This window comes from Nelusetta ayraudi, unplaced genomic scaffold, assembly GCF_046127955.1.
Source record: "Nelusetta ayraudi isolate G7.1 ecotype Tasmania unplaced genomic scaffold, CSIRO-AGI_Nayr_v1 ptg000048l, whole genome shotgun sequence".
Lineage (NCBI taxonomy): Eukaryota > Metazoa > Chordata > Actinopteri > Tetraodontiformes > Monacanthidae > Nelusetta > Nelusetta ayraudi.
In genome coordinates, this window is record NW_027466098.1 from 16,216,490 (window position 1) to 16,237,048 (window position 20,559).

At 47.1% G+C, this 20,559-nt stretch overlaps 1 protein-coding gene across 3 annotated transcripts in view; it reads left to right on the top strand.

The window, feature by feature from the left end:
- The window catches only part of cntn5 (contactin 5), a 100,043-nt gene extending 79,685 nt beyond the window's left edge, over positions 1-20,358 (top strand). The window contains exons 13-24 of one of the 3 annotated variants that reach the window (XM_076036701.1): positions 296-423; positions 1,686-1,897; positions 3,530-3,650; positions 5,078-5,236; positions 9,136-9,285; positions 10,158-10,228; positions 16,028-16,262; positions 16,775-16,884; positions 16,979-17,165; positions 17,254-17,366; positions 18,767-18,935; positions 19,361-20,358. In XM_076036701.1, coding sequence (XP_075892816.1) covers positions 296-423; positions 1,686-1,897; positions 3,530-3,650; positions 5,078-5,236; positions 9,136-9,285; positions 10,158-10,228; positions 16,028-16,262; positions 16,775-16,884; positions 16,979-17,165; positions 17,254-17,366; positions 18,767-18,935; positions 19,361-19,464 — 1,759 coding nt within the window. In that variant the 3' untranslated portion in view covers positions 19,465-20,358. The remainder of the gene's footprint in view (positions 1-295; positions 424-1,685; positions 1,898-3,529; positions 3,651-5,077; positions 5,237-9,135; positions 9,286-10,157; positions 10,229-16,027; positions 16,263-16,774; positions 16,885-16,978; positions 17,166-17,253; positions 17,367-18,766; positions 18,936-19,360) is intronic. The other 2 variants (XM_076036702.1, XM_076036703.1) reach the window with 2 other exon arrangements.
- Positions 20,359-20,559: the final 201 nt, after the last annotated feature.

The following is a 20,559-nucleotide window of genomic DNA, read 5'->3' on the forward strand; positions in this document are numbered from 1 at the left end:
GGGGACTTTAAAAGGCAAATGAATGATGACAGCATCCCAAGGCCAACAGAAAACGCATTTCCCCGAATGCCGGCAAGACGGAGGAGCAAAGGTCTTCGAGTGGATCCACCTTCCATACAGGCGCAACCTCACACGTTACAATTTATTTGTTTTTCTGCCCTTTCTCTCGCTGACTGCTTCTTGTTAGTCGACACGACCAGCGGCGACCTCGAGAAGCCCCGAACTCTGTCGCACGGCCGCTCGCGTATGAATTTGTCTCTCGCTCCCGTATCGATTGCCGTGTCCTTTCCTGCAGGATTATGTTGTTACGGAACAACACTCTGAAAATTGTGAACTCCAGCCGCGCTGACGAGGGGAACTACGTGTGCCGGGCCGAGAATCAGCTGGGCTCGGCGGAGATGACCGCCTCGCTGTGGGTAAAAGGTAAGCCGTGCCCTTGGGGGTGGGGGGGGGGGGGGGGGGGGGGATTTGGGTTGGGAGGGGCGGTGGGGATTTATTTTCTGCCAAATTAGCACAAGTTGGGTCCACCAGTACACAGACCCCCCTCCCCCCCCACACCCTCACCCCTCCCACCCCAATGTCATTTTCCTCCCCCAGCACCACCTTTTGCTCGGGCCGCCTGGAAAAATTTATTGTGCTCGCTGAGCCGTGAAGCGGCAGCTCTCGCAGTCAAGAATCATATTACAAGGACACACTTAGCGGCACAAAGGCTGCTGTCTGCCGGATGAACTCTGCTCCGTCCGGAGCCGAGACAAAGGGGATATTTAGCCAAAGCCGTCGCCTTCTCGCCGCCGGTGTTCAGTTCAGTCCCAGTGGGTGTTAGCTGTTAGGTGTTATTTGCTCGCTGTGAGCTGCTAACAGTTATTTGCTGGCTGTTAGCTGCTGGCTGTTAGCTAGACCCCCTGAATCCAATATGGTGGCCCATTCCAATCCATCCATCCATTTTCAATACCCCCTTGTTCCTGCACTCAGGGTTGCATGGGTCTGCAGGAGGCTATCCCAGCTGTCATAGGGCAAAGGCCCCAGTCCAATCCATTACTTTGGAGCGTGATGCGGCCCAATGAGCATGCGCTGTAGTGTCACTTCCCATCATGCCTCTGTAAGTCACATAATGCATCAGGACGCATCAGCCAATCAGAATGAGCTAAAAGACAGAGCACGTATACAACAAGCTGGGAATATAAAACTTTTCTGGTCTTTATAATTGCCTTTAGAAAGATTAAAAGTCTATGACTTTTCCATGATCTACAGTAGAAAGATTTATTATGAAGTGCGTTTTAGGTCAGAATTGTCTTGTCAGCCAATTTACACACCTTTCTTTTTGTATTGCGGTATTTGGGAAAATTGCTTTTTGGGCCTCATGGGATTCTTGGCTGCATTACCTCGAGGGGCCACTGGCGAACAAAATCGCTGAGCCACCAGTCCAGCATTCCGTCCTTCTATATATATTTATATATATTTAGAGAGACAATGTTGGGCATTTATTTTGTACAACAGAACTAAATTCAACATTTTCAATTTTCTTCTTTTTTCTTTTTTTGTGGAATAAATTTGAGTGCTTGACTTTGCAACTTCATGATAAGAAAGAAAATGCGGGTCTTGAGACTCCACCGGTGGAGAAGCACTGTTCTAATTCATCCATGGTGTTAGCCTGGGGTGACAGTGCAGCAGCTTTGTGCTTGCAGATGCCATGCGCGTGGAGCTGAGCCCGAGCCGGGTGGAGGTGACGGTGGGTGAGAGCGTGGTGCTGAGCTGCAAGGCCACGCACGACACCTCGCTGGACGTGGCCTTCCAGTGGTTCTTCAACCAGCGGCCAATCGCCTTCCAGCACGACGGCGGCGGCGGCGGCGGCCACTTTGAATTCATCCAAACAGTAAGAGCAAGAGTAAGAGCAAAAGTAAGAGCAAGAGAAGCCTCGTCAGCCTGCCTGCATGTGATCCCCAACTCCACTGTGTGTGTGTGTGTGTGTGTGTGTGAGTGCAAATGGTGTGGGTTGCTTTGTGTGTGCTCGTGTTTGTGTGTGTGTGCTTTGGTTGTATGTCTTTGTGCGCTCTTGCAAATCTTGCTTGACTTGCAAAGAAAAGGAAAGCAATATATACACGTGAGCTACATAAGCGACATACGCTCCAACGCTACTTCGTGACATCAAAGGCCGTGTGTTTCCTGCGCTGTGACATGTAGTCGTGAACGGTACGTCAAAGCCCCTTTTATTCAAATCGGCCACCGAAGGTCTGCCTGTTAAAAGGGGGGGAATAAGAACGAGGAGGCCGTCTCACGCAGGTCCTGGAAGGCAATTAGAGTTGAAACGGAGCCAGCCATCATTTGGAATAAGAAATACGAAGCGGTGTAATGAATGAGAAAATTATGCCGAGATGGAAACGTCCGACGTTCCTTTAGAATGCATTCTGCCGCTTCTATAGATGTTTAAAATGCACCGGCGTGGCCCGCATACATTTATTTTTGCTTTGTTTTTTTGTTTTTTTATCTCTATTGTCGACATCGTTAGTATAATCAGTAGGGCCAGTTAGCGAAGAAAAGTAGCGAGCGAGGAAATTCTTCCGACAAAGAAGAACCAGAGAGCAAAGCTACGACTCTTTCTTCCTGTCAGGTCAGTGGGTGGAGTAACGATGTCGTGACATGGACCTGAAAGCATTTTTTTCGACGCTGTTACTTAAGCATTGTTGTTTTCTGTGCACCACTTTTAACCCACGTTTGCGCCCCCGCTGTTGGCATTCGTCCGCCCGTCCATGTAAAACAAACATTGTTATTAATGCTTCCAGTTAATGAAAACTCACACTGGAAAATGTAATGACTAAATAAAATGGATTTATTCTGAACTTGTGATGAGGATAAGCCCCGCCCTAAAATTCTACATTTGCAACGAAGCTAGGCTACACTTTAGCTCTGTTTAAACTGCTTTACTGTCCATCTGTTTGCTCATAGAAACAAATGAATAATTTTCATTCATTTTCCAAAGGCTTTACAAGTGTTAATGTCAGCTCAATGTTTGTTTAGATTTTTTTTTTTTTTTTTTTTTTTTCCTTTAACGATAAGATAGCCGTAGCGCAGGCCGGCCGGTTTACATTTACGTCAGCGCTCTTTTATCAAGTGCAGACGTGAAAAAGCGCTCCTTGTCCTCCCTCCACTCGGACCGCGGTGTTTGCGGCGACGATCCTACGGGCACAACAGACTCCTTGGCCGGAGCGTGGTTGGCAATATTAATGGGGCCCCCGTGCTAAACGGCCGTCTGCAGACCTTGAATTATTCCCAGTCTCGCCTCGGGCGTTCTCATCCTCGGCAAAGCTGCCGAAGAATGTAGCGGCGGGCGAGCGGCGCTGAATTAAACAGGAATCTCTCTCAAGCCGCAACGAGCTCCTACAAGTTGTAAAGGGCATCAGGCGCTGCCGTGTCGGGGGCCCTGACGCCGTCCAACTTTTTCTCTCTTTTAAAAGAAAGAAAAAAACTTTATTTATTCATTTTATTTCCTCACCCCTCCCCCCAACCCCCCCTCACCCCACCCCACTCGCAGCAGTCCTCCACGGTGGACCTGATGATCAGGAACATCTTCCTGAGGCATGCTGGGAAGTACGGCTGCCGCGCCCAGACCAGCGCCGACGCCGTCTTCTCGGAGGCGGAGCTTCTGGTCCGAGGTGAGTCGGGGCCGTCCGTCGTCGCCGCCTCGCACACTCCTGACCCGGCCCGAAGCAAATATTCACGTTTACTCTCACCTTGAATTATTCAACAGCCGGTTCGGGGGGGAAAAAAAATACGACAATAACCTTTGTTCACTTTCTGTCTTTTTTTTTTTTGCTTCGTTGTTTAACTTTGTGGTGTCGTGTTAAATAATGCACACATGCTTTGCCAGAGTGTAGCAAATTAGCCAGCGCTGCGCTGAAAACTGTCGAAATGCGTTTTCTTTTTTGTTTTTTCTTTGTTGGAGACAATTAAAGAGCAGCTTAGCTCCACAGTTTTCCCTCCTCTCGGCCAACTTGGCCAACGGTTACGACGCTGCGATCGCGGTCCGGACAGACGGTCGGTCCGCACCAGCGAGTTTCAGACGGCCCGTTAAAATAAGGGTTTGGCTGCAAAGTCTGGTAATCACGTCCAAAGTTTACTGATGAGTGTGCTGATGATTCACTAGGAGAAAACAGACATTAGTTTAAGCATTTGACCTGGTCTTTGGTGGCTTTTTTTTGGCATTGCTATGAAACTTGCTGCGCCTTATCGCAATAGTTTTATCATAGAAGTTACAAAGTTCTTCACCAAAAAATATTCAATTTGTTTATTCAATTTATTAAGAAGTAAATCTTTAATGGAAATCTATTTCTAGTTATATAATAATATAACCTATTTATATCTATTTATTGATTTTATTCTCTTTTTTTAATTCAGACCAGTCCTCCAAATTAAATTGTTTATTTTTTTTTCTTTCTGGCGGCCGTTCATTTTGGTGTGTTTAGCAGTTTCATCGGTTTCTTTGCTGCTTTTTGTTCGTATTCCGTATATTTGTGCTTCAAGACGTCTCCACATTGCAACAAAAAAACCAGTCAGTTATTTTGCCTTGAGTCACATTCAGCAGCAGAACATCTTTCCAGTGCTGAACTTTCCTGTCATGGCCTAATAATTCAAGTGTAGATCCCAGGGTCTGCATCTGTGCACCGTTCAGTGCAGCCATGACATGGCCACAGTCGCGAACGCACCAGCTGTCTTTTTTTTTCTTTTTTCTTTTCTTTCCTTGTTCACAGCTGGTCCCCTCTGTGGCTCCTCAGACGTTCACTGTACATGGCAGTCAAATCTGTGTCGCCCTAAATCAAGTTTCAATTCAGCACATCACGCACATGCCGGGGATTTTTGTTTGTTTTCATTGAAAGCCGAAAAGTGATGTTGTCACCTTGCGTCACTCCTGTTTGCATGGATGCACTCTTTTGTGTCTCCGAGATCGATGGTGCATGATGAACACACACACTGCAGCAGCAGCAGCAGCAGAGATTCCTCCTGTTTGTTGTCACCACGCATCATCTCTCTACCTGCGGCCGCTCCAACTGATGGTTCCGTCCCGTCTCCCTGCTCCCCCCAGGTCCCCCCGGCCCTCCCGGAGTGGTGATCGTGGAGGAGATCAGCGACGCCACGGCCACCCTGTCGTGGACGCGCGGCCTGGACAACCACAGCCCCATCATCGCCTATAATTTACAGGCGCGCAGCCCGTTCTCATTAGGCTGGCAAACCGTCAAAACAGGTAATCAATAAGGTGCAATTTGCAGCGTCTGGGCTCCGGGAGGTTAACGCGGGGGAGGGGGAGGGGGAGAGGGGGGGGGAGAGGAAGGCTGTTTACTAAGACCTGCTCAGCCGCCCCAAAGTCACGCACGCAGATTGTGGCTCAGTTAAAGAACAAGGTGACTGGCGTCGCCAGGCGGAATTAAGCAGCGATTTTAGGTCCGCGAGCTGAAGGTCACGGCAACGCTGGTGTCTGATCTCCGGATCAGAGGAAGAATTATTCATAGTTGGAGAACTATTTGAGGAACTAGTCACTTTTTTGTTCCCGGTTCCCTCTGCAGGAGTTCTAACCAAATCAAACTCTCAGCAGAAACTCTGCGGTTCTTGATTGCTTGTTGACGACTTCAACTATTCTTTGAAGGCACAGTTCGCCCATTTTTCTGCCCGCCACAAAGTCAACCGAGACTTCGGGTGATATTTTGGAATCCACCGAATCCACCTGATATCATTGCGACCAAGCCACTTCCTCGTAATGCGCTTCCGAAATAGATTCTCCACTGATTTGCGGCAAAGTCGTGTGTGTTACGTGACATTTATTCAGCATGTTTTTCCTTTTTTTTCCCCCTCTTTCCCAATCCCGATGACGTGAATCAGCGTTGCGCCACGACTGCGACTTGAATAGAATTGTTTTATTTATTCATTTTTCATTCTAAAGGTTCAGCCCTCCTCATGCTGCCATCAGCCGGTCGCACATGTTTTGGTGTGACGGCGCGATAATTGCTTGCGTTTTTATTTTCAGCCGTCATTTTATTCCTCCGAACCGAGCAAAATCTCATTTGAGCCCATATGAAATGTCAGAGCGATTCATTTTTCTCGCTGCCGCAGCAGCAGCGAGTGGCAGGTGAACCTCTCTGGGCCTGAACTAAAAGGTGTTGTCGGCATCCATTTAGCACTTTTACCCGCTTCAGACAGAAATCTACCTCCCTACTTTTTTCGGGGTTCTTTTTTTTTTCCACCCCTCCTTCCCGAACCTTGACAGAAAAACCCATCAATTACTTAGCGTTGGCGCGGAGGGCTTGCCGAGCATGTGTAATCCGTCTTAATTCGCGGCATGATGGTAATAGCTAATAATAGCCTAATTTTGGTCTGCGGTAATCATTCATCCCCGGAGGAATGAATCACACTTATGTATACGCTCCTCGCATCATGTCTGCTCAAGCCCACTTTAATTTGATAAAGAACAATTAGGCCCCCACGTGATGTATCGCCGGTGTTGAACCCGCACAAAGCCGGGTGGATCAGCCTCTTTAACCCCAGACGGCTCGCGAGCCCAACTTATCTGCTCGCACCCGGAGGAGGAGGAGGAGGAGGAGGAGGAGGAGGAGGAGCTCCACGTCTGAGTGGTTCAGGGTACAAGCGCAGCAGCGGCGGCGGCAGCGGCGGCAGCAGCTGATTAAAACATGAGCTCGGCTGCTCCGCCGAAACGTTACCCCGAGTTGCCCGCTTCTGACATGGGAATGCTTTCAGTCAATGTTTGTTTTTGCAGCCGGATCAGTATTGACAAAGCCTGATTACAGCAGCCCTGAAGAGCCTTGACAACTGGCGTTACCTGGCTGCAAGTGCATCCAAGCGCACGCTCATTAAAGTTGACTGCTCCCCATCCGTTTCTCTTATCTGTGTCTCTATCCTGCCAGGGAACTCCCCAGACTGGAGACAAGACCCCCGTTTCCTTATTTTTCTTGCTTCATTTTTTTTTTTTTTTTTTTTTTTTTTGGGGGGGGGGTTGCGCGAAAACACATAAGAGGCAACTCACTCACACACACACACACACACACACACAGCCAGGCTTGTTGTTTTTGTCTCTTTCCAAGCATCTTGTAGCTGGACCCATTTTCTCTTTAATCCCCAACCTATTAGAATTAAATGCTATAATTACAAGCTTTGTTTCTAAGTGTGCAGCAATCAGGGTATTTTTTTTCCAAGATATCAGAATTTCTAATTCAGTGTAAAATAGTCTTTGCCAAATATTTCCCATAGCGGTACACTGTATGACATAACTCCACAGGATTCATTTACTTTCGGGAAAACTGGCTTGGACCTCACAGGCAGCGCTGTAAATTTTTGCACAGCACATGCACCAGCGACTCAACCCGCCGATGTTATTACCTTCATTTGGCACTTGACCTTTTAAACCTTCAGCTGGTTCTAATAAAAGAGTTCCTCGCTTTGGCAAAATGAGATGTTTCAGTTTGCAGAGCTCTCAGTGTTTCAGCCCTCATCTCTCCATTCATTCTCCTCCAACGAGCACCACTGGTTCAACTGGACAACAAGGCGAGGTGCTGGTGTTTGCTGGAGTCGAAACGAAAAAAAAGAAGAAGAAGAAGAAGAAGAAGAATAAGACCAGACCAGACCAGCTCGTTGGGAATTTTCCCAGAACCCCTGCTGTGCCACTCTGGGCGGGAAGTGGAAGTTAGAAAAAAGAGGGCATCATTTAAAGTGGAAAGCGTTTTCTTATTATCGTTATTTGTTCTTGCAGTTCTCTGTACAATTTGGTCTGATTGTTTGACTGTTTCCTGGAGATCTACAGATACAATTTTTGGAGGGACAATTAATCGTGCCGGGCTGCTCCACTCGGGAGTCTGGCATGAAAGATAAAGCCCTGAAAATTGGGTTTAGTGTGGGACCTTTAAATCTTTATTTTATTTCAATTAAAAGAGCTGCTAGTAAATGTGCTTTCAGACTTCGCAGCGGGGCAGAAATGTGTCTATGAAATGGTTTCAAAATGCTGAGGGAAAATGCCAAGTGGGTGCAGTGTGATACAGTGCAGCTCATTAGAATGAAGACAGTGGGGGGGTGAGTGGGGTTGTGTTTGGCTCCTTTCGGCTGCAACCTGGATGCAGAAATGAAACAATGGCTGCGAGGTGAAACAGTTAAGCCGCAGCTTGTGCGGCTGTGACGACGGAGCGAGTTATCGGCCCATTTCAGCAAAGTCCTGCAAACTGGACGCATTCGCCGCAGTCTCAGAGTCGTCATACACAGGTTTTTCATTTAATGACCGTCTCTCGGCTACGACACCTGCTTCCCTCCCCCGATGACGCTCTGCCAGTCTGCTTCACTTCCTGCTCGTTTGAACGCGGCATTAGGCAGTAAAACACCTGCTATGCTAAGCCCAAGACAGCGGCCGCCCGGAACTCCCGCTTAATTGTTCAGCCATTAGGAAAAAAAATTAATAAACACATTTCCCCCTGTGAGGCGGTGTGCGTTCCCCTAACCGTTTTCGAAGATTGAGGCTAGGTGATCTGTACCGTACGTCGTACAGCAGCTGGATCTCACCGCTCGGAAATAACCACCTGCATGGGTTTCACTGTGTCAGCGTAACAAAACACCTTCTGCTGATAGGGTGGCTAAACATTTCAGGACCACCTCCAAGTTTTTTTGCTCCAATTTGGTGGTGAAATATAGGGGACTCTCCATCCCGTTTTTTTTTTTTTTTTTGGTTTGTTTGTTTGTTTTTTCCGAACTGAAGAATCCTTCCAAAATTAGAGGCAAAACATCTTCACGATACCAAAACCAGTTCAGTCGCCTTTAACATATTCCTCAAGACTACAATGACCTAGACGACTGAGAATCTTGACTTGTCAGCTTGGGTCTGACTAAAGTGGGAAGAAACGCAACTCTGCAGGAAGACGTTTAGCCTGTTTAAATGAATTAGCGCATATGTTACAATAGAGCAGTGTTTCTCAAAGTGGGTGGTTTGTCGTCAAGCTAGCTACAGGAAATTCATGGAAGACTTTGACTGTAGCGACTAGTGACATAGCTTAACAAAACTGCCTGGTTTTGCCTTCCATGGCTTCTTCGCAAGGTGGACAGCGGGGAGAACCACACCCTGAGTACCGACCATTACCCTGATTCTGTGTGCAGACCCAGACCCCGTGACAGGAGACATGGAGTCGGCCATGGCCGTGCAGCTCAACCCCTGGGTGGAGTACGAGTTCCGAGTGGTGGCCAGTAATGCCATCGGCACCGGGGACCCCAGCGCGCCGTCCAGGGCCGTCAGGACCAAAGAAGCGGGTAATTTCTCCACCCCGTCCTGGAAAAATCAACGTCACGTATCGACTACGTATTCCTGCTAAGATTGAAATGAGAGCCAAACAGGAGCTTGTGCACCCGAAGGCCACTTCTGACCATTACGTGCCCGTCGTTAAATGTACTCAAGTTTAATTGAGTCACAAGTCCAAAAAAAATAAGTGGCTTACACAAATTTGGAAGTGTTTAGTGTTCCTGCCAAAACCGCCCGGTCCCTTAACGGCCCGAGGTGAAGCGAACTGCAAGATTTATGGTCGGCCAAATTTTACTGAGCCGGGGTTGGATGGCGCACGCCAACGGCTCGTTTGTCATCTCAGAATGTAATAATTGCAAAGGTCGTTGGTCGTGCGTAAGTGGCTTATTTAATCAGTCCTATCTCCTCGGCGTAATTAACACGCTAATTACTGTGGCGACACGGACTCGTGCTAATTTATGCACCCCAAAAGTTATAATTAAACCATCCAAATGTCATCCGCCAGATCCATTGACAGGTGTTTTTAATGTGGGCTAAAATATTTTCCCAAAGAAAAAATCTTTTTGTGCATATATTTTCTTTGAGCTTTTATTTCATGCAGGCAAATAGGTGTATTGTTTTTTTTTGTTTTTGTTTTTTAATTAGAATTTGATTTTACCTTACAAACATTTTGGTAATTGATATTTTTTTATTTAATCAGACATAATATTAAAAGTTGTAGCTTTAGTTAAGTAGTTATTAAAAATGTGGATAACGTCCAGAATTGTAGTTTTGTTTGAGCCATTGTTGTCCCCAGATACACTGCAGGCGTGAAGGTTTGTGCTGATGTTATTAGTTTTCTGTACTCTCAGCGATCCGCTACTAAACTCTCCGTTTCCAACAGTTCCCTCGGTGGCTCCGGCCAATGTGAGCGGAGGAAACGGCCGCAGGCACGAGCTGGTCATCTTGTGGGAGGTGAGCCCTCGAACACGCCACTTTAGCGGGAGTTGTGTTACACACAAATACAATATTGAGTCTGGAGTTTGGGTTGAGTTCCTTTTTTTTTTACACATCACCAATAATAACCTTTATTTGTTGTACTGTTCATATCTTATTAAAGACAGCACAAGCATTTAGGGTTTTGTCCACTGAAATCCAATTGCTCAAACTGTTTTGGCTCCACAGTTAGTGGTGAAATAATAGAGAAAAAACACAGGTCATCCCTTTTTATTTCCAATATAATTATTTCAGGACTTAAGTGTAATTTTGGAAATATAAAGAAAGTAATAAAAGCATTGCAGGTTGGAGAAAGCAGTTCTGATCAAATCTTTACCGTCACCTCTTGTTTCTCAAGACCAACTACAAAATAAGAGGCCTGATATTGAAAAATACTCAGCAAAGAAAACAACAAATAACCATTTAAAAATGTTCAAGATATCTTAAAGTGTTAAAAACCAATCAGCAAAAATTTATAAATTGCTATAGACGACAATTCTTAATTGAACTCCAACTACTTTAGCTGCTTACTGTGCAACAGCGGCAGGATATTAACTTCCGTTAAGTGAACAAATTCAGAGCGCAGCATGACAAGTTGCCGGGAATGTTAAGGTTGCGTGATTAAATATGTGAGGAGACCCACACAGGTCTTTATTATTAAATGTGAGAAAGTTCGAGTCACCAGCAGAGCAACCGTGATCATGAATCCAAATGATAATCAGCGTAATTTCTATTCCATTGCCGTTTCGAAGCAGTTTCTGTAGACGAATAAATTGAAAAGAACAAAAAAAAATTGCTAAAACTGTCTTTTCTTGAAACTTTCTCTGTGACTTTGCAGCTTTGCCACAGCTCCCTTGAGAGTGTCAGCAATAAATCCTGCACGTAAATACGAGTGGGTAATAAGAAGAGGCTGCTGCTGCCTAAATCCGTCATTAAAAAGCTTTAGTTTTCCATGCCTGGGACTTGTTGAAGCGGGATGCGACACATGGCTGGGCCTTGTGCTTTCTAAGCTCCAATGAAATGCACTGATGCTTCTGGAGATATACAGAGGATTGAATCACTTTCCACTTGGTTGCGCTCAGCGGAGGTGAAGTATGACGAGTGGGGCTCAGTCTGGACTCGGCAGGCGGGGGGGGTTTGCTTTTTCCTCTGTTACTCCCAGAACCTTCAAAGTAGGATGTAATTAAAATGTCGAGGAATTTCAGGGCTGCTCAAGAGGGAAGAAGATGATGGAGAGAGTCTGGAAGCATTCTGAATAGTCTCGGAGGAGATGCAGTTAAATGGGTGTGTGAAAATAGATCTGTTGCGGATCTTCTAAAGTGGGAGTGTCTTTTTTACTGGGCTAAACATTGAACTTGAGCAGCAACCGTATGGATTATATCTGATTAGAGGCAAAAAAAAAAAAATAAAAAATCTGTTACATTATTTGCTGGGCGAATTACACGCATGGAATGCCCAAGCAAACAATCAGCTGATGATATTTAATAGGATTATATTTTGTTTTGTTCGTGTGTGTCCGTCTGTTTGCGTCTGCCGTGGCTGTGAAACACGGTTCCCCCCCCCACCCACCCACCCACTGCCAAAGTCACTTGCCAACACCAAAGAAAAACCGAACAGTTGCTACAAAGCAGCACATTGCCAATGGTTTAATATTTGAGCAGCTACCTCTGCAACACGTCGAGCAGCGTGACTCGGGGAGGAAGCAAAGACACTCGTAGCCTGCGGGCAGCGCCGACCCTTCCGAAGGAGGGATGGTATAAAGAATTTGCATTATTCTCAGCGCAGGTTTGTAAGTCTTTTCAATGTGCCGACTGATTTTGAAAGTAGTGCAACAACAACATCTTCATTGCTGACGAGCACAAGCAACTGGATCTAAGAGACGGCTCTTGATTCTCCTGATTGGGAGACTTTTTTTATTTTCTTTTTTTTTTGGGGAGGGGGGGGCAAACCGAAACACGGTTCGATCCACATCCATTTGTAGTGTTGGCAGTGATTTTTATCGTGTTGTAGCGGAGATTTTGTGTGATAGAGAAATGTCAATATTAGTATAAAACAATATTTTGCAGCAGGGGGTTGAAAATCGAGCTAAAGTCCCGCGGCCCCGTATCACATGACCCATGGATCGGTACCGGTCTGCGGCCCGGGCGTTGGGCACCACTGTCATAAATGACTCAACTTCAAAATAAATCATTCTCACGATCAACTCAAACTTCTGGCAGAAATAAGCAGGAAACAATCATCAGAAGAAGAAATTAGTAAAAAAAATAAATAAATAAATAAAAGAATGCCTCAGAGGCAGCACACTAGTCCTGTTGGGGGCAGAATTTGTTCACAATTATTACATTTTGGTCAATGACGCTTCACTGACTAACTTTCTTCTTGGTTTTGCTCCGTCAGCCACCGGCGGTGGATTAAGATGTTGTGAATGTTGTGAATGTTAATGGCGCTCCCACCGGAGACAAGCAATTACGACGCGGGGCCTTGAGTCTCGCGCTCAGGGTCGTCCTTACAACCGTCCCACAAGGCGCCCCCAAACACGGATTCGCGCTCGTCACGTCCGCGTGGACGCCGGCCCCTGCAAGATTTTCATAGCTTATCGCGTGGCATTAGCGGGATATCGGCGCGAGGCTATTTCCAGTCGGACAGCTTGGCGCGTCGCCAGATTTAGGGCACAGCGAGCGGCTGAATATCTATGAGCAAAAGCGGAGAAATTTGCAATTGAGATCAGCGGAAGGATATATTAACAGGGGAGCGGTGAACAGATGTGCAGGCGACTGACAGTTATTCTTGTAGTTATTAAGTATGGAAGCCCAACTGCCACTGGGAAGATAACCTTCACACGAGGAGAAGAGCCCCTCCGTGGCACATTATGGGGGATAATGTCTCTTCCAGATGGGATGGTGTTTGCTAGTCACCCATTTCCTATTTATAAACCCAGAATGTCATTAGAGGGGCCGCTACAACGCTGTGACAACCTCCTTACAAATAATTAGGCCGACAGGGCCGCGTATTAAGAGAACAAAGACGCCTGAAGTCGAGTTGAAAACCAAGCTGGTTGCAAGACCCGTGACAGCGGAGGCGTCTGAAGTGAAAAGGATCAGCGTCGCAGACGGTATCAACAATGGAATCGACGCGGTATCGACATATGTCGCACGCCTGTTTGTTGGGGAAACATTCTTGTTAATCGGACGAATCCGCCGCCATGGAATGGGGGCTGACAGCGGGGATCTGACGTGGTTGGTACACGAGGTGTGATCCGAATCGCAGAGCTCACCAGCACTTGAGCGTGAAGGGCCTCCACGCTGAGGAGAATGCACGAATGCGGCGTTATTACTCAGCGTATTTCGCACTCAAAACACTCCAACGATTGAGTGCGTGAAATATTGGAGATCTCAACCATCGTCCAAAATTCTGAACATTTGAAATGGCTGCGGGGCTGCGAGTTCATGTTTGTAGGTGCGAGCTAACATGCCCATAGCTAGCACGGTGACATTGGCATTAAAACTCTGATAAGTTGCGAATGTTCATCTTAGTAAGTCTGATGTTATCATTGTCCAAAATTGCAGTCTGTTGTTAGCACTGGGTGCTGAAATGCAGTGGACATATTGTGCGGTGCTCTCATTTTTATATAGGCAATATTGTAAATATTGCGTATCACTGTTTTTCATTTACAATAACTTCGCCCCCATTTTTTTTGTTTTTTTTTGTTTTGTTTTGTTTTTTTTACAGCCAATTGCAAACAGATGGTAAAGGCAGCCCGGACATCAGTTTATCACACACGAAGCACACGCTTACCGCGGTGTTAATGCCTGATTAAAATGTTAGGTAGTTTGCAGATAGTAACTCCCGCAAACACACTAGCACGATCGCACCACTTAGGCTAAATCACCCATCTGGTGTTTGTTGGAAGTGTGAAGGGTCCATTGTTTGTTTTTTTTACACTCAAATTCTTGGACAGTTTTTAGAGCATGAATACGACACTGCATGTTTGCATACGGCTCAATGAGAAACAAGTCATTCGCGGAGACGTGTGCGAGTTGGAGGAAAATAAAAATCACTTTCAGTAAGTGCAAAAACTCCAATGTGGGACTGGATCACCCTCTCCAGTTAGTGCACTGCATTAAATACTGCTGCGCCTGAAGTATTCAAACAGAAGTACGCAATTTGTAAGCGCAGCTTCCGCGTCCTCCCCGGTTCTCGTTTCCTCTTTTCCTTTCATCCCTAAAAGCTCTTTGAGCGCAAAAAAGAAAAAAAAACAAGAACTCTGTGTCGGTGATGAACGAGGACGGATATCAGAGGAGACGGAGCGGCGACGTTGGCGCCACTTTTTCCCTGGCAGTTTGAGGCTGGCGAGCTCGGCTCGCTCCTCCTCTCCAGTCATCTGTGTCGAGGTTGTCAGAGGCCGAGCGGTCACGGTGGGCAGCGTTATTAAGCAGGATGAATGACTAAATAGTCTCCGCAGCTTCATTCAGCCGTCTCATTAGAGTCGACGGTGAGAGACCGGCTGCCTCTTCTTCGGGGAGGGCCATTAGTGCGGGACCCGGAGTCGCTGTCAGCGGCGGGGGGCCACGGGGCCTCAACCGCCAGATGCTCCTGGGCCGCCTCGCTCGCACCTCGACTGAACGAAAATATCCACCACAACCCCCCCCCCAAAACAAAACCCGCGAGCGTCTCAAGACACGAACTCGCTAATTAATTCTCGCTGTTTTTCGTCAAGGACCCCCCCCCCCCGCCCCCCCTCCCCCCATTCCCCCACCAACATCCCTCACCGTCTCTTAAAGAGCATCGCTAGCGCCAATAATAACCGTGATGGAAGGTAATTCATTATCGCTGATCATCCCCGTAATTAGCCAGTCACGGTGATTGGTCGGCGGATGAGATGTGATCCCCCCCTCGCCCCCACCCCCGCCCCGCAGCCTCGAAGTGTTTTGTGCTAATCTGGGCGATGTCTTCACACGGCAGTGTTGTTTTGGAAGCCGCTACCAGAAGGTGATAAAAGTACTCACACTTCGTACTTCATGGTAAAGTATAAAAAAAATGCTCTGGTGAATGTCAAAGTACTTATTCAACTCCTTTACTCAAGTGAAAGTGAGAAAGTACAAACTCTGAAATGTACTTGTCGGTAAAAGGCAGGTAAAAGAAAAAGAAATTGCTATGAATTAAACAATACATTGGTTTATTTTTCAAAAATGAGCACTGGGCTGACCAGAGGTCAGAGGTCAGAGGTCCTGATGAGTCCTGATGAGCACCTTGATCGAAAATACTTAAGTAAAGTCCAAATACCTGAAAGGTCCACCTGAAAGATCTACAATGAAAAGCGCAGGTGTTTGTCATTCATCACATTTATCACAAGACCGAATCCCTGTCGTTCGGATATGAATGGGAAAAATTAAGCTCAACCAATAAAACAGCCTTTGATTTGATGGAGCGCAGAGCAGCTGGAGCAGAGCCTGGAAAACCAGCGTCCCAAAGCCCTCTGTCAAAAGATAAATAACCAGACAACCACACAATTTAGGCAGATCCGATTTGTTTCCATTACTTAAGGTTCCCTGCGTCTTTATTAACAATGGCAGGCAATCACGGCCAATTGTTGATCAAATGCAGCTGGTCTAATGGGATTTTCCAAACGTGCAGGAAGGCCTGTTTTCTTTCCGTGACGATACGTCGCCTTCAGTCACAGAGCTCAACGTCTCATCGAGGCGAGTTGATTCTTAATCTTTGTGGGCCGATTGTCCTCCATCCCTCCGCCACACCTCCCTCCCTCCCTCTCTCCCCCAGCCTGTGTCCGAGGAGTTCCAAAACGGCGAGGGCTTCGGCTACATCGTGGCGTTCCGCGCCAACGGGACCCGAGGCTGGAAGGAGAAGATGGTGACCTCGGCCGACTCCACCATGTACAAATACCGGGACGAGACGTTCCCGCCGCTCACCGCCTTCGAAGTCAAGGTCGGGGTGTACAACAACAAGGGCGACGGGCCTTTCAGCAGAGTCGTGGTCATCCACTCCGCCGAGGGGGGTGAGTCCTTCTGCTCGCCTGTCGGGGATTTAAAGGTCCAGTGTGTAAAATCTGACTTGATTTATGATTTTTGTATTGGTAAAAGCTTAATGTTAAACATTGATGCTTTGTATGCTTGCAGTACAATAAAAGTCATTTGGTTTTCCTACCCATAGAACGGTTCTTACTCATATATAAGAAAATACACGGAACAAGTTAGCTGCTATCTAGCGCCACCATGTTTCTAAGGAAGCCCAGTGTGCAATCCAACTAGAAGAAGGTGGACGAGGGATCCAGGTTTGTGGGCACAGGCGACTGTAGTTTACTGGCAAGCTCAGGAGAGGGAGGCAGAGCCAATGAGCACTGCAATCTAAAATGTAACCACTTGGTGTCGCTGTTTTTTCTCCAAATCTCCAAATATTACACACTCAACCTTTAAGGATGGATAGTAAGAAAAAAGTTTCTTGGGAGGCGCATTTTCAACTGTCACCATTTCTTTCATTTCATCACATAATTTTTTTTTTCTCCCTCAGAGCCAAAAGAGGCGCCTTCTGATGTGAAAGCCTACAGCATCTCTTCCTCGGAAATAAGGGTGACTTGGAAACCGCCGAGCCCGGGACCTGGCAGGCCCAAAGGATACGAGGTTGGACTGTTAAATGCCGCGCTCGCACATCTGTTTTTTTGTTGGGTTTTTCTGGAGCCGAGGTGCTGAGACGCTCTTCGCTGCCCGTCTCCAGGTCAGCTACTGGAGAGACAGTGACCAGGAGGAGTCAGGTCGGAAACAGAGGACGGCCAAGAACGAAACGTCCATGATCCTGATGGGACTGGAGGGCAACAGCGTGTACCTGGTCACCGTGAAGGGGTTCAACAGCATCGGCCAGGGTCCCGCCACCGCCGCCGTCACCGCCCGCACCAGGAGAACCCGTGAGTGGTGCCGCGCCGACGCTAATCACGCAACACAGTGTGTGGGGGAGAAAGGTATGCTCCAGGGTTCTGCTCTTCTGCCCTCCAGCTCCCGCACAGCCACCCAACAACCTCTTGTGGATCCAAGAGGGCAACAACGTGTCCCTGAGCTGGGACCCGGTCAAGGCGAAAGAAAACGAGTCGGACGTCATTGGATACATGGTAATGACTTGTGCAAAAGTCATATTTTTCTTTTTTTTGTTTTTTGTTTTTTAAGGTCCCATTAAAAACTGTTCTTTGGTCTTTCTTTTTTCAACCAATCAGTCCATCGGTCAGCTTTTACTTGTACTGCGCTACATCACCACCATCAGTTTCTCAAAGCGTCAACTGAACCCCTTTACAATCCATGTAAATCTGCGGAAAATAAGCATGGATGAACGTTTGACCCTTTGTTTACGGCATCCCTCAAAACACCCTGTCTTAGCCAACGTTAAATTGCTATCTGTGACATCTCCCCGATTTAACTGATTTTACAGCTGAAAGGTAGAGCAAGCAAAGCAGTCGAGGGTGAAGCTCTCATTTCACTTGCATCCTTGAGACACAATGTTAGAAAATCAGGAAGGACAGTTTCCCAAAAAAATGGGGCCATAAAAGCAGAAGTGACCTGGAATTGATGTGATATTACCATAAATATTAACCAAGGTGTCCAGAATAACTCAACCCACATTTCAGTTGCATTCCTTTGGCCGTTATATTAAACACAAATCCTGCTTTTAACGTTACCAATTTAGTGTAGTGTGTGATGGTTCCTCTCTCTAGTCCAGTGGTTCTCAAACTTTCTCTGTCACACCCCACCTTGGAGGAAGATAATTTTTCAGAAGCCCCAAATTTGACGTGGCTGTGTCTTGAGGGATCCCGATGAACCTGTAAGTGGTCCCATGTCTCTAGGACAAAGTTGACTTTTGACCCCATAGACTTGCATGGCACTAGGGTTAGCGATAAGGCTGGAATTAGGGTTAGGGTTAGGGTTACTGCTGGAATTAGGGTTAGGGTTTCGAGGTTCCTCATGGGATAGAAGCCCCAAATTTGACGTGGCTGTGTCTTGAGGGATCCCGATGAACCTGCAAGTGGCCCCATGTCTCTAGGACAATGTTGACTTTTGACCCCATAGACTTGCATGGCATTAGGGCAGTGGTTCTCAAACTTTCTCTGTCACGCCCTCCACATCTTGGAGGAAGAAAAATTTTCATGCCCTTGTTTTCGTCCCTGTCAAATATTTGTCCATCCTGTGTACCTGAGCAGCGTTTTTCTTTGCTACAACCTACTGAAAACTTTTTGTTAATTGTTCCGCCGTGGAAAAAGTTCCGACGTTATTAGTTCCCACCCACTTTGAAAAACACTGCTCTAGTCCAACAAAGGATCAGCTCTAACTGGAAGCTGAATGCAATTCTTTTTGCAGAAGGCTGTAAACAAGGAGCTAAATATGGCTGTTTTCTGGAGACCTTTTGTGAGAATTAATTTTGAGAGGCTGGCCCTGATTTCAAAACAATACGGGGCCTTTTAATTCTTTCGCATCCACTTGAGCACTCTGACTGTTCTCTGTAAAAAAAAAAAACCCGCAGGTGCTGCTCAAACAGGAGGGGCGGAGCCACAGGCAGGTGACGAGGACCATCAACCCCTCCACCATGCTGTCGCTGCCCGAGGGGGGCACCTACATCATCGAGGTGCGCGCTCTCAGCGAGGGAGGGGAGGGCGCGGTCAGCTCCCAAGTTCGACTGGTCACCTCCTCCGGTAAGGCACTGAGTGACCCCCCTCTCACACACACGCGCGCACACACACACGACCTCTGGAATCCAGCCGCTGTGTGCAGGCTGCAGCTCTGTAATTAAGTCGGTGCAGCTGTTGCGCGAGCTAAGTTTTCTTTGGCTAATACTCTTTTAATTACCTCTCCCACACAAGCCTTCCTTCGCTGGCACAGCCAATTAACCTCGAAGCAACAAGACGAACGCAAAGTTCTGAGCAGCGCGCGCCTGTGTGTGTGTGTGTGTGTCACATGACCAGGGAGGCTTCACAGCAACAGGCTGCTGGTTTTTTGGGTGTCTGATTTTTATGTTTTTCCAACTGAGAAATGGAGTTGTTTTTCCCTCAATTCAATGCAGTTAAAGATAAATGTGTTTTTTGGGAGTTTTTAATTAAACCCGCTCGTCTTCCCTCAGGTGTCCGTGCGAAGAGCAGCCAGCGCTCCGTGCACGGCCGCCCGCGAAGCCGAACCTGGACGACGCTGCTCCTGGTTCTCCTGGTGCCTTTAGCTTCCTGTTGAGGCCGCTGTGCCGCCGCTCCCCTCTTTCCCCGCCGACTGCGCTCCTGCTTCGGCCTTCTCCATCCCGACGGGGCCCGAGGACTGCCAAAGGGGCTTTAATCAACCATTTAACACGCAGCCCATCAGTGTTCATCCATCCCTCAGGTTCTCTCTTTTCTTTTTTTCTTTTTTTTGTCTTGTTTTTACCACTTCTAATTTGCACAGCTCTTTCCGACGTAACAATGGTGTCGTACTGTCCTGTACAATCTGTGGGAAGATTTATTCCACCGTTCGCCGGAGCGTCACGCACTCCTCCTCTCTCGGACTCTTTTCCTCCATTCTAACCACTTCCAGACGGCCTCTGCCGCAGCTTTTCGGAGTTCCACAGTGACTGAGTGACTACTTGGAAAGCTGCCGCGGCGGTAATGCGGGGATCAGCCGGCCTGTTTCTTTTCAGTACTTATCTGCATCAATTTACCCCTCGGCTGCCTAACAAGTAATGCGGCAGAAGCTCCGTAGAGATAAGTGCATTGTTTTCTTATCCAGACATTGAGAAGAAGAAGAAGAAGAAGAAGAAGAAGAAGAAGAAAAAGATGGAGAAGAAGAAGAAGAAGAAGAAAAAGAAGAAGAAAAACAAAAACAAAGTTTTTTATGGAACCGAGAATCTTGCTATTTCAAGACTTGATTTTTTTGTACATTGTGTTACTTTTAGAACTAAAACACCACGGTGATGTGTGTCAGCTTCGTTGAAACTCTCTTGTCTTTGGTAGTGATAAACGCCCGGTGATACACTTTGTTGACTGTTGGATGTACGGAAGTAGGAAACAGGTTGTGCCCAAAAACACATCGATAGACAAAGACAAAAACTGTGTGGACTCTTGGTATCAGTGAAAATAAACGTGATGTATATTTTTTAAGCACCTGTGGATGAATTGCTTTTCTGATGACTTTACCGGCTGTGCACGATACCGTCTCACCGCTAGCTGTCCCACCAAAACAAACCGGCAACCTGCACCTCCTCATTGGCCTGTGGTGTTGCCACCAGCGCTGAACCTCCATAAACAAGGACGTTATGGGGACGTATTCACTTGTCATGTGGACAAAGTCAAGTCAACC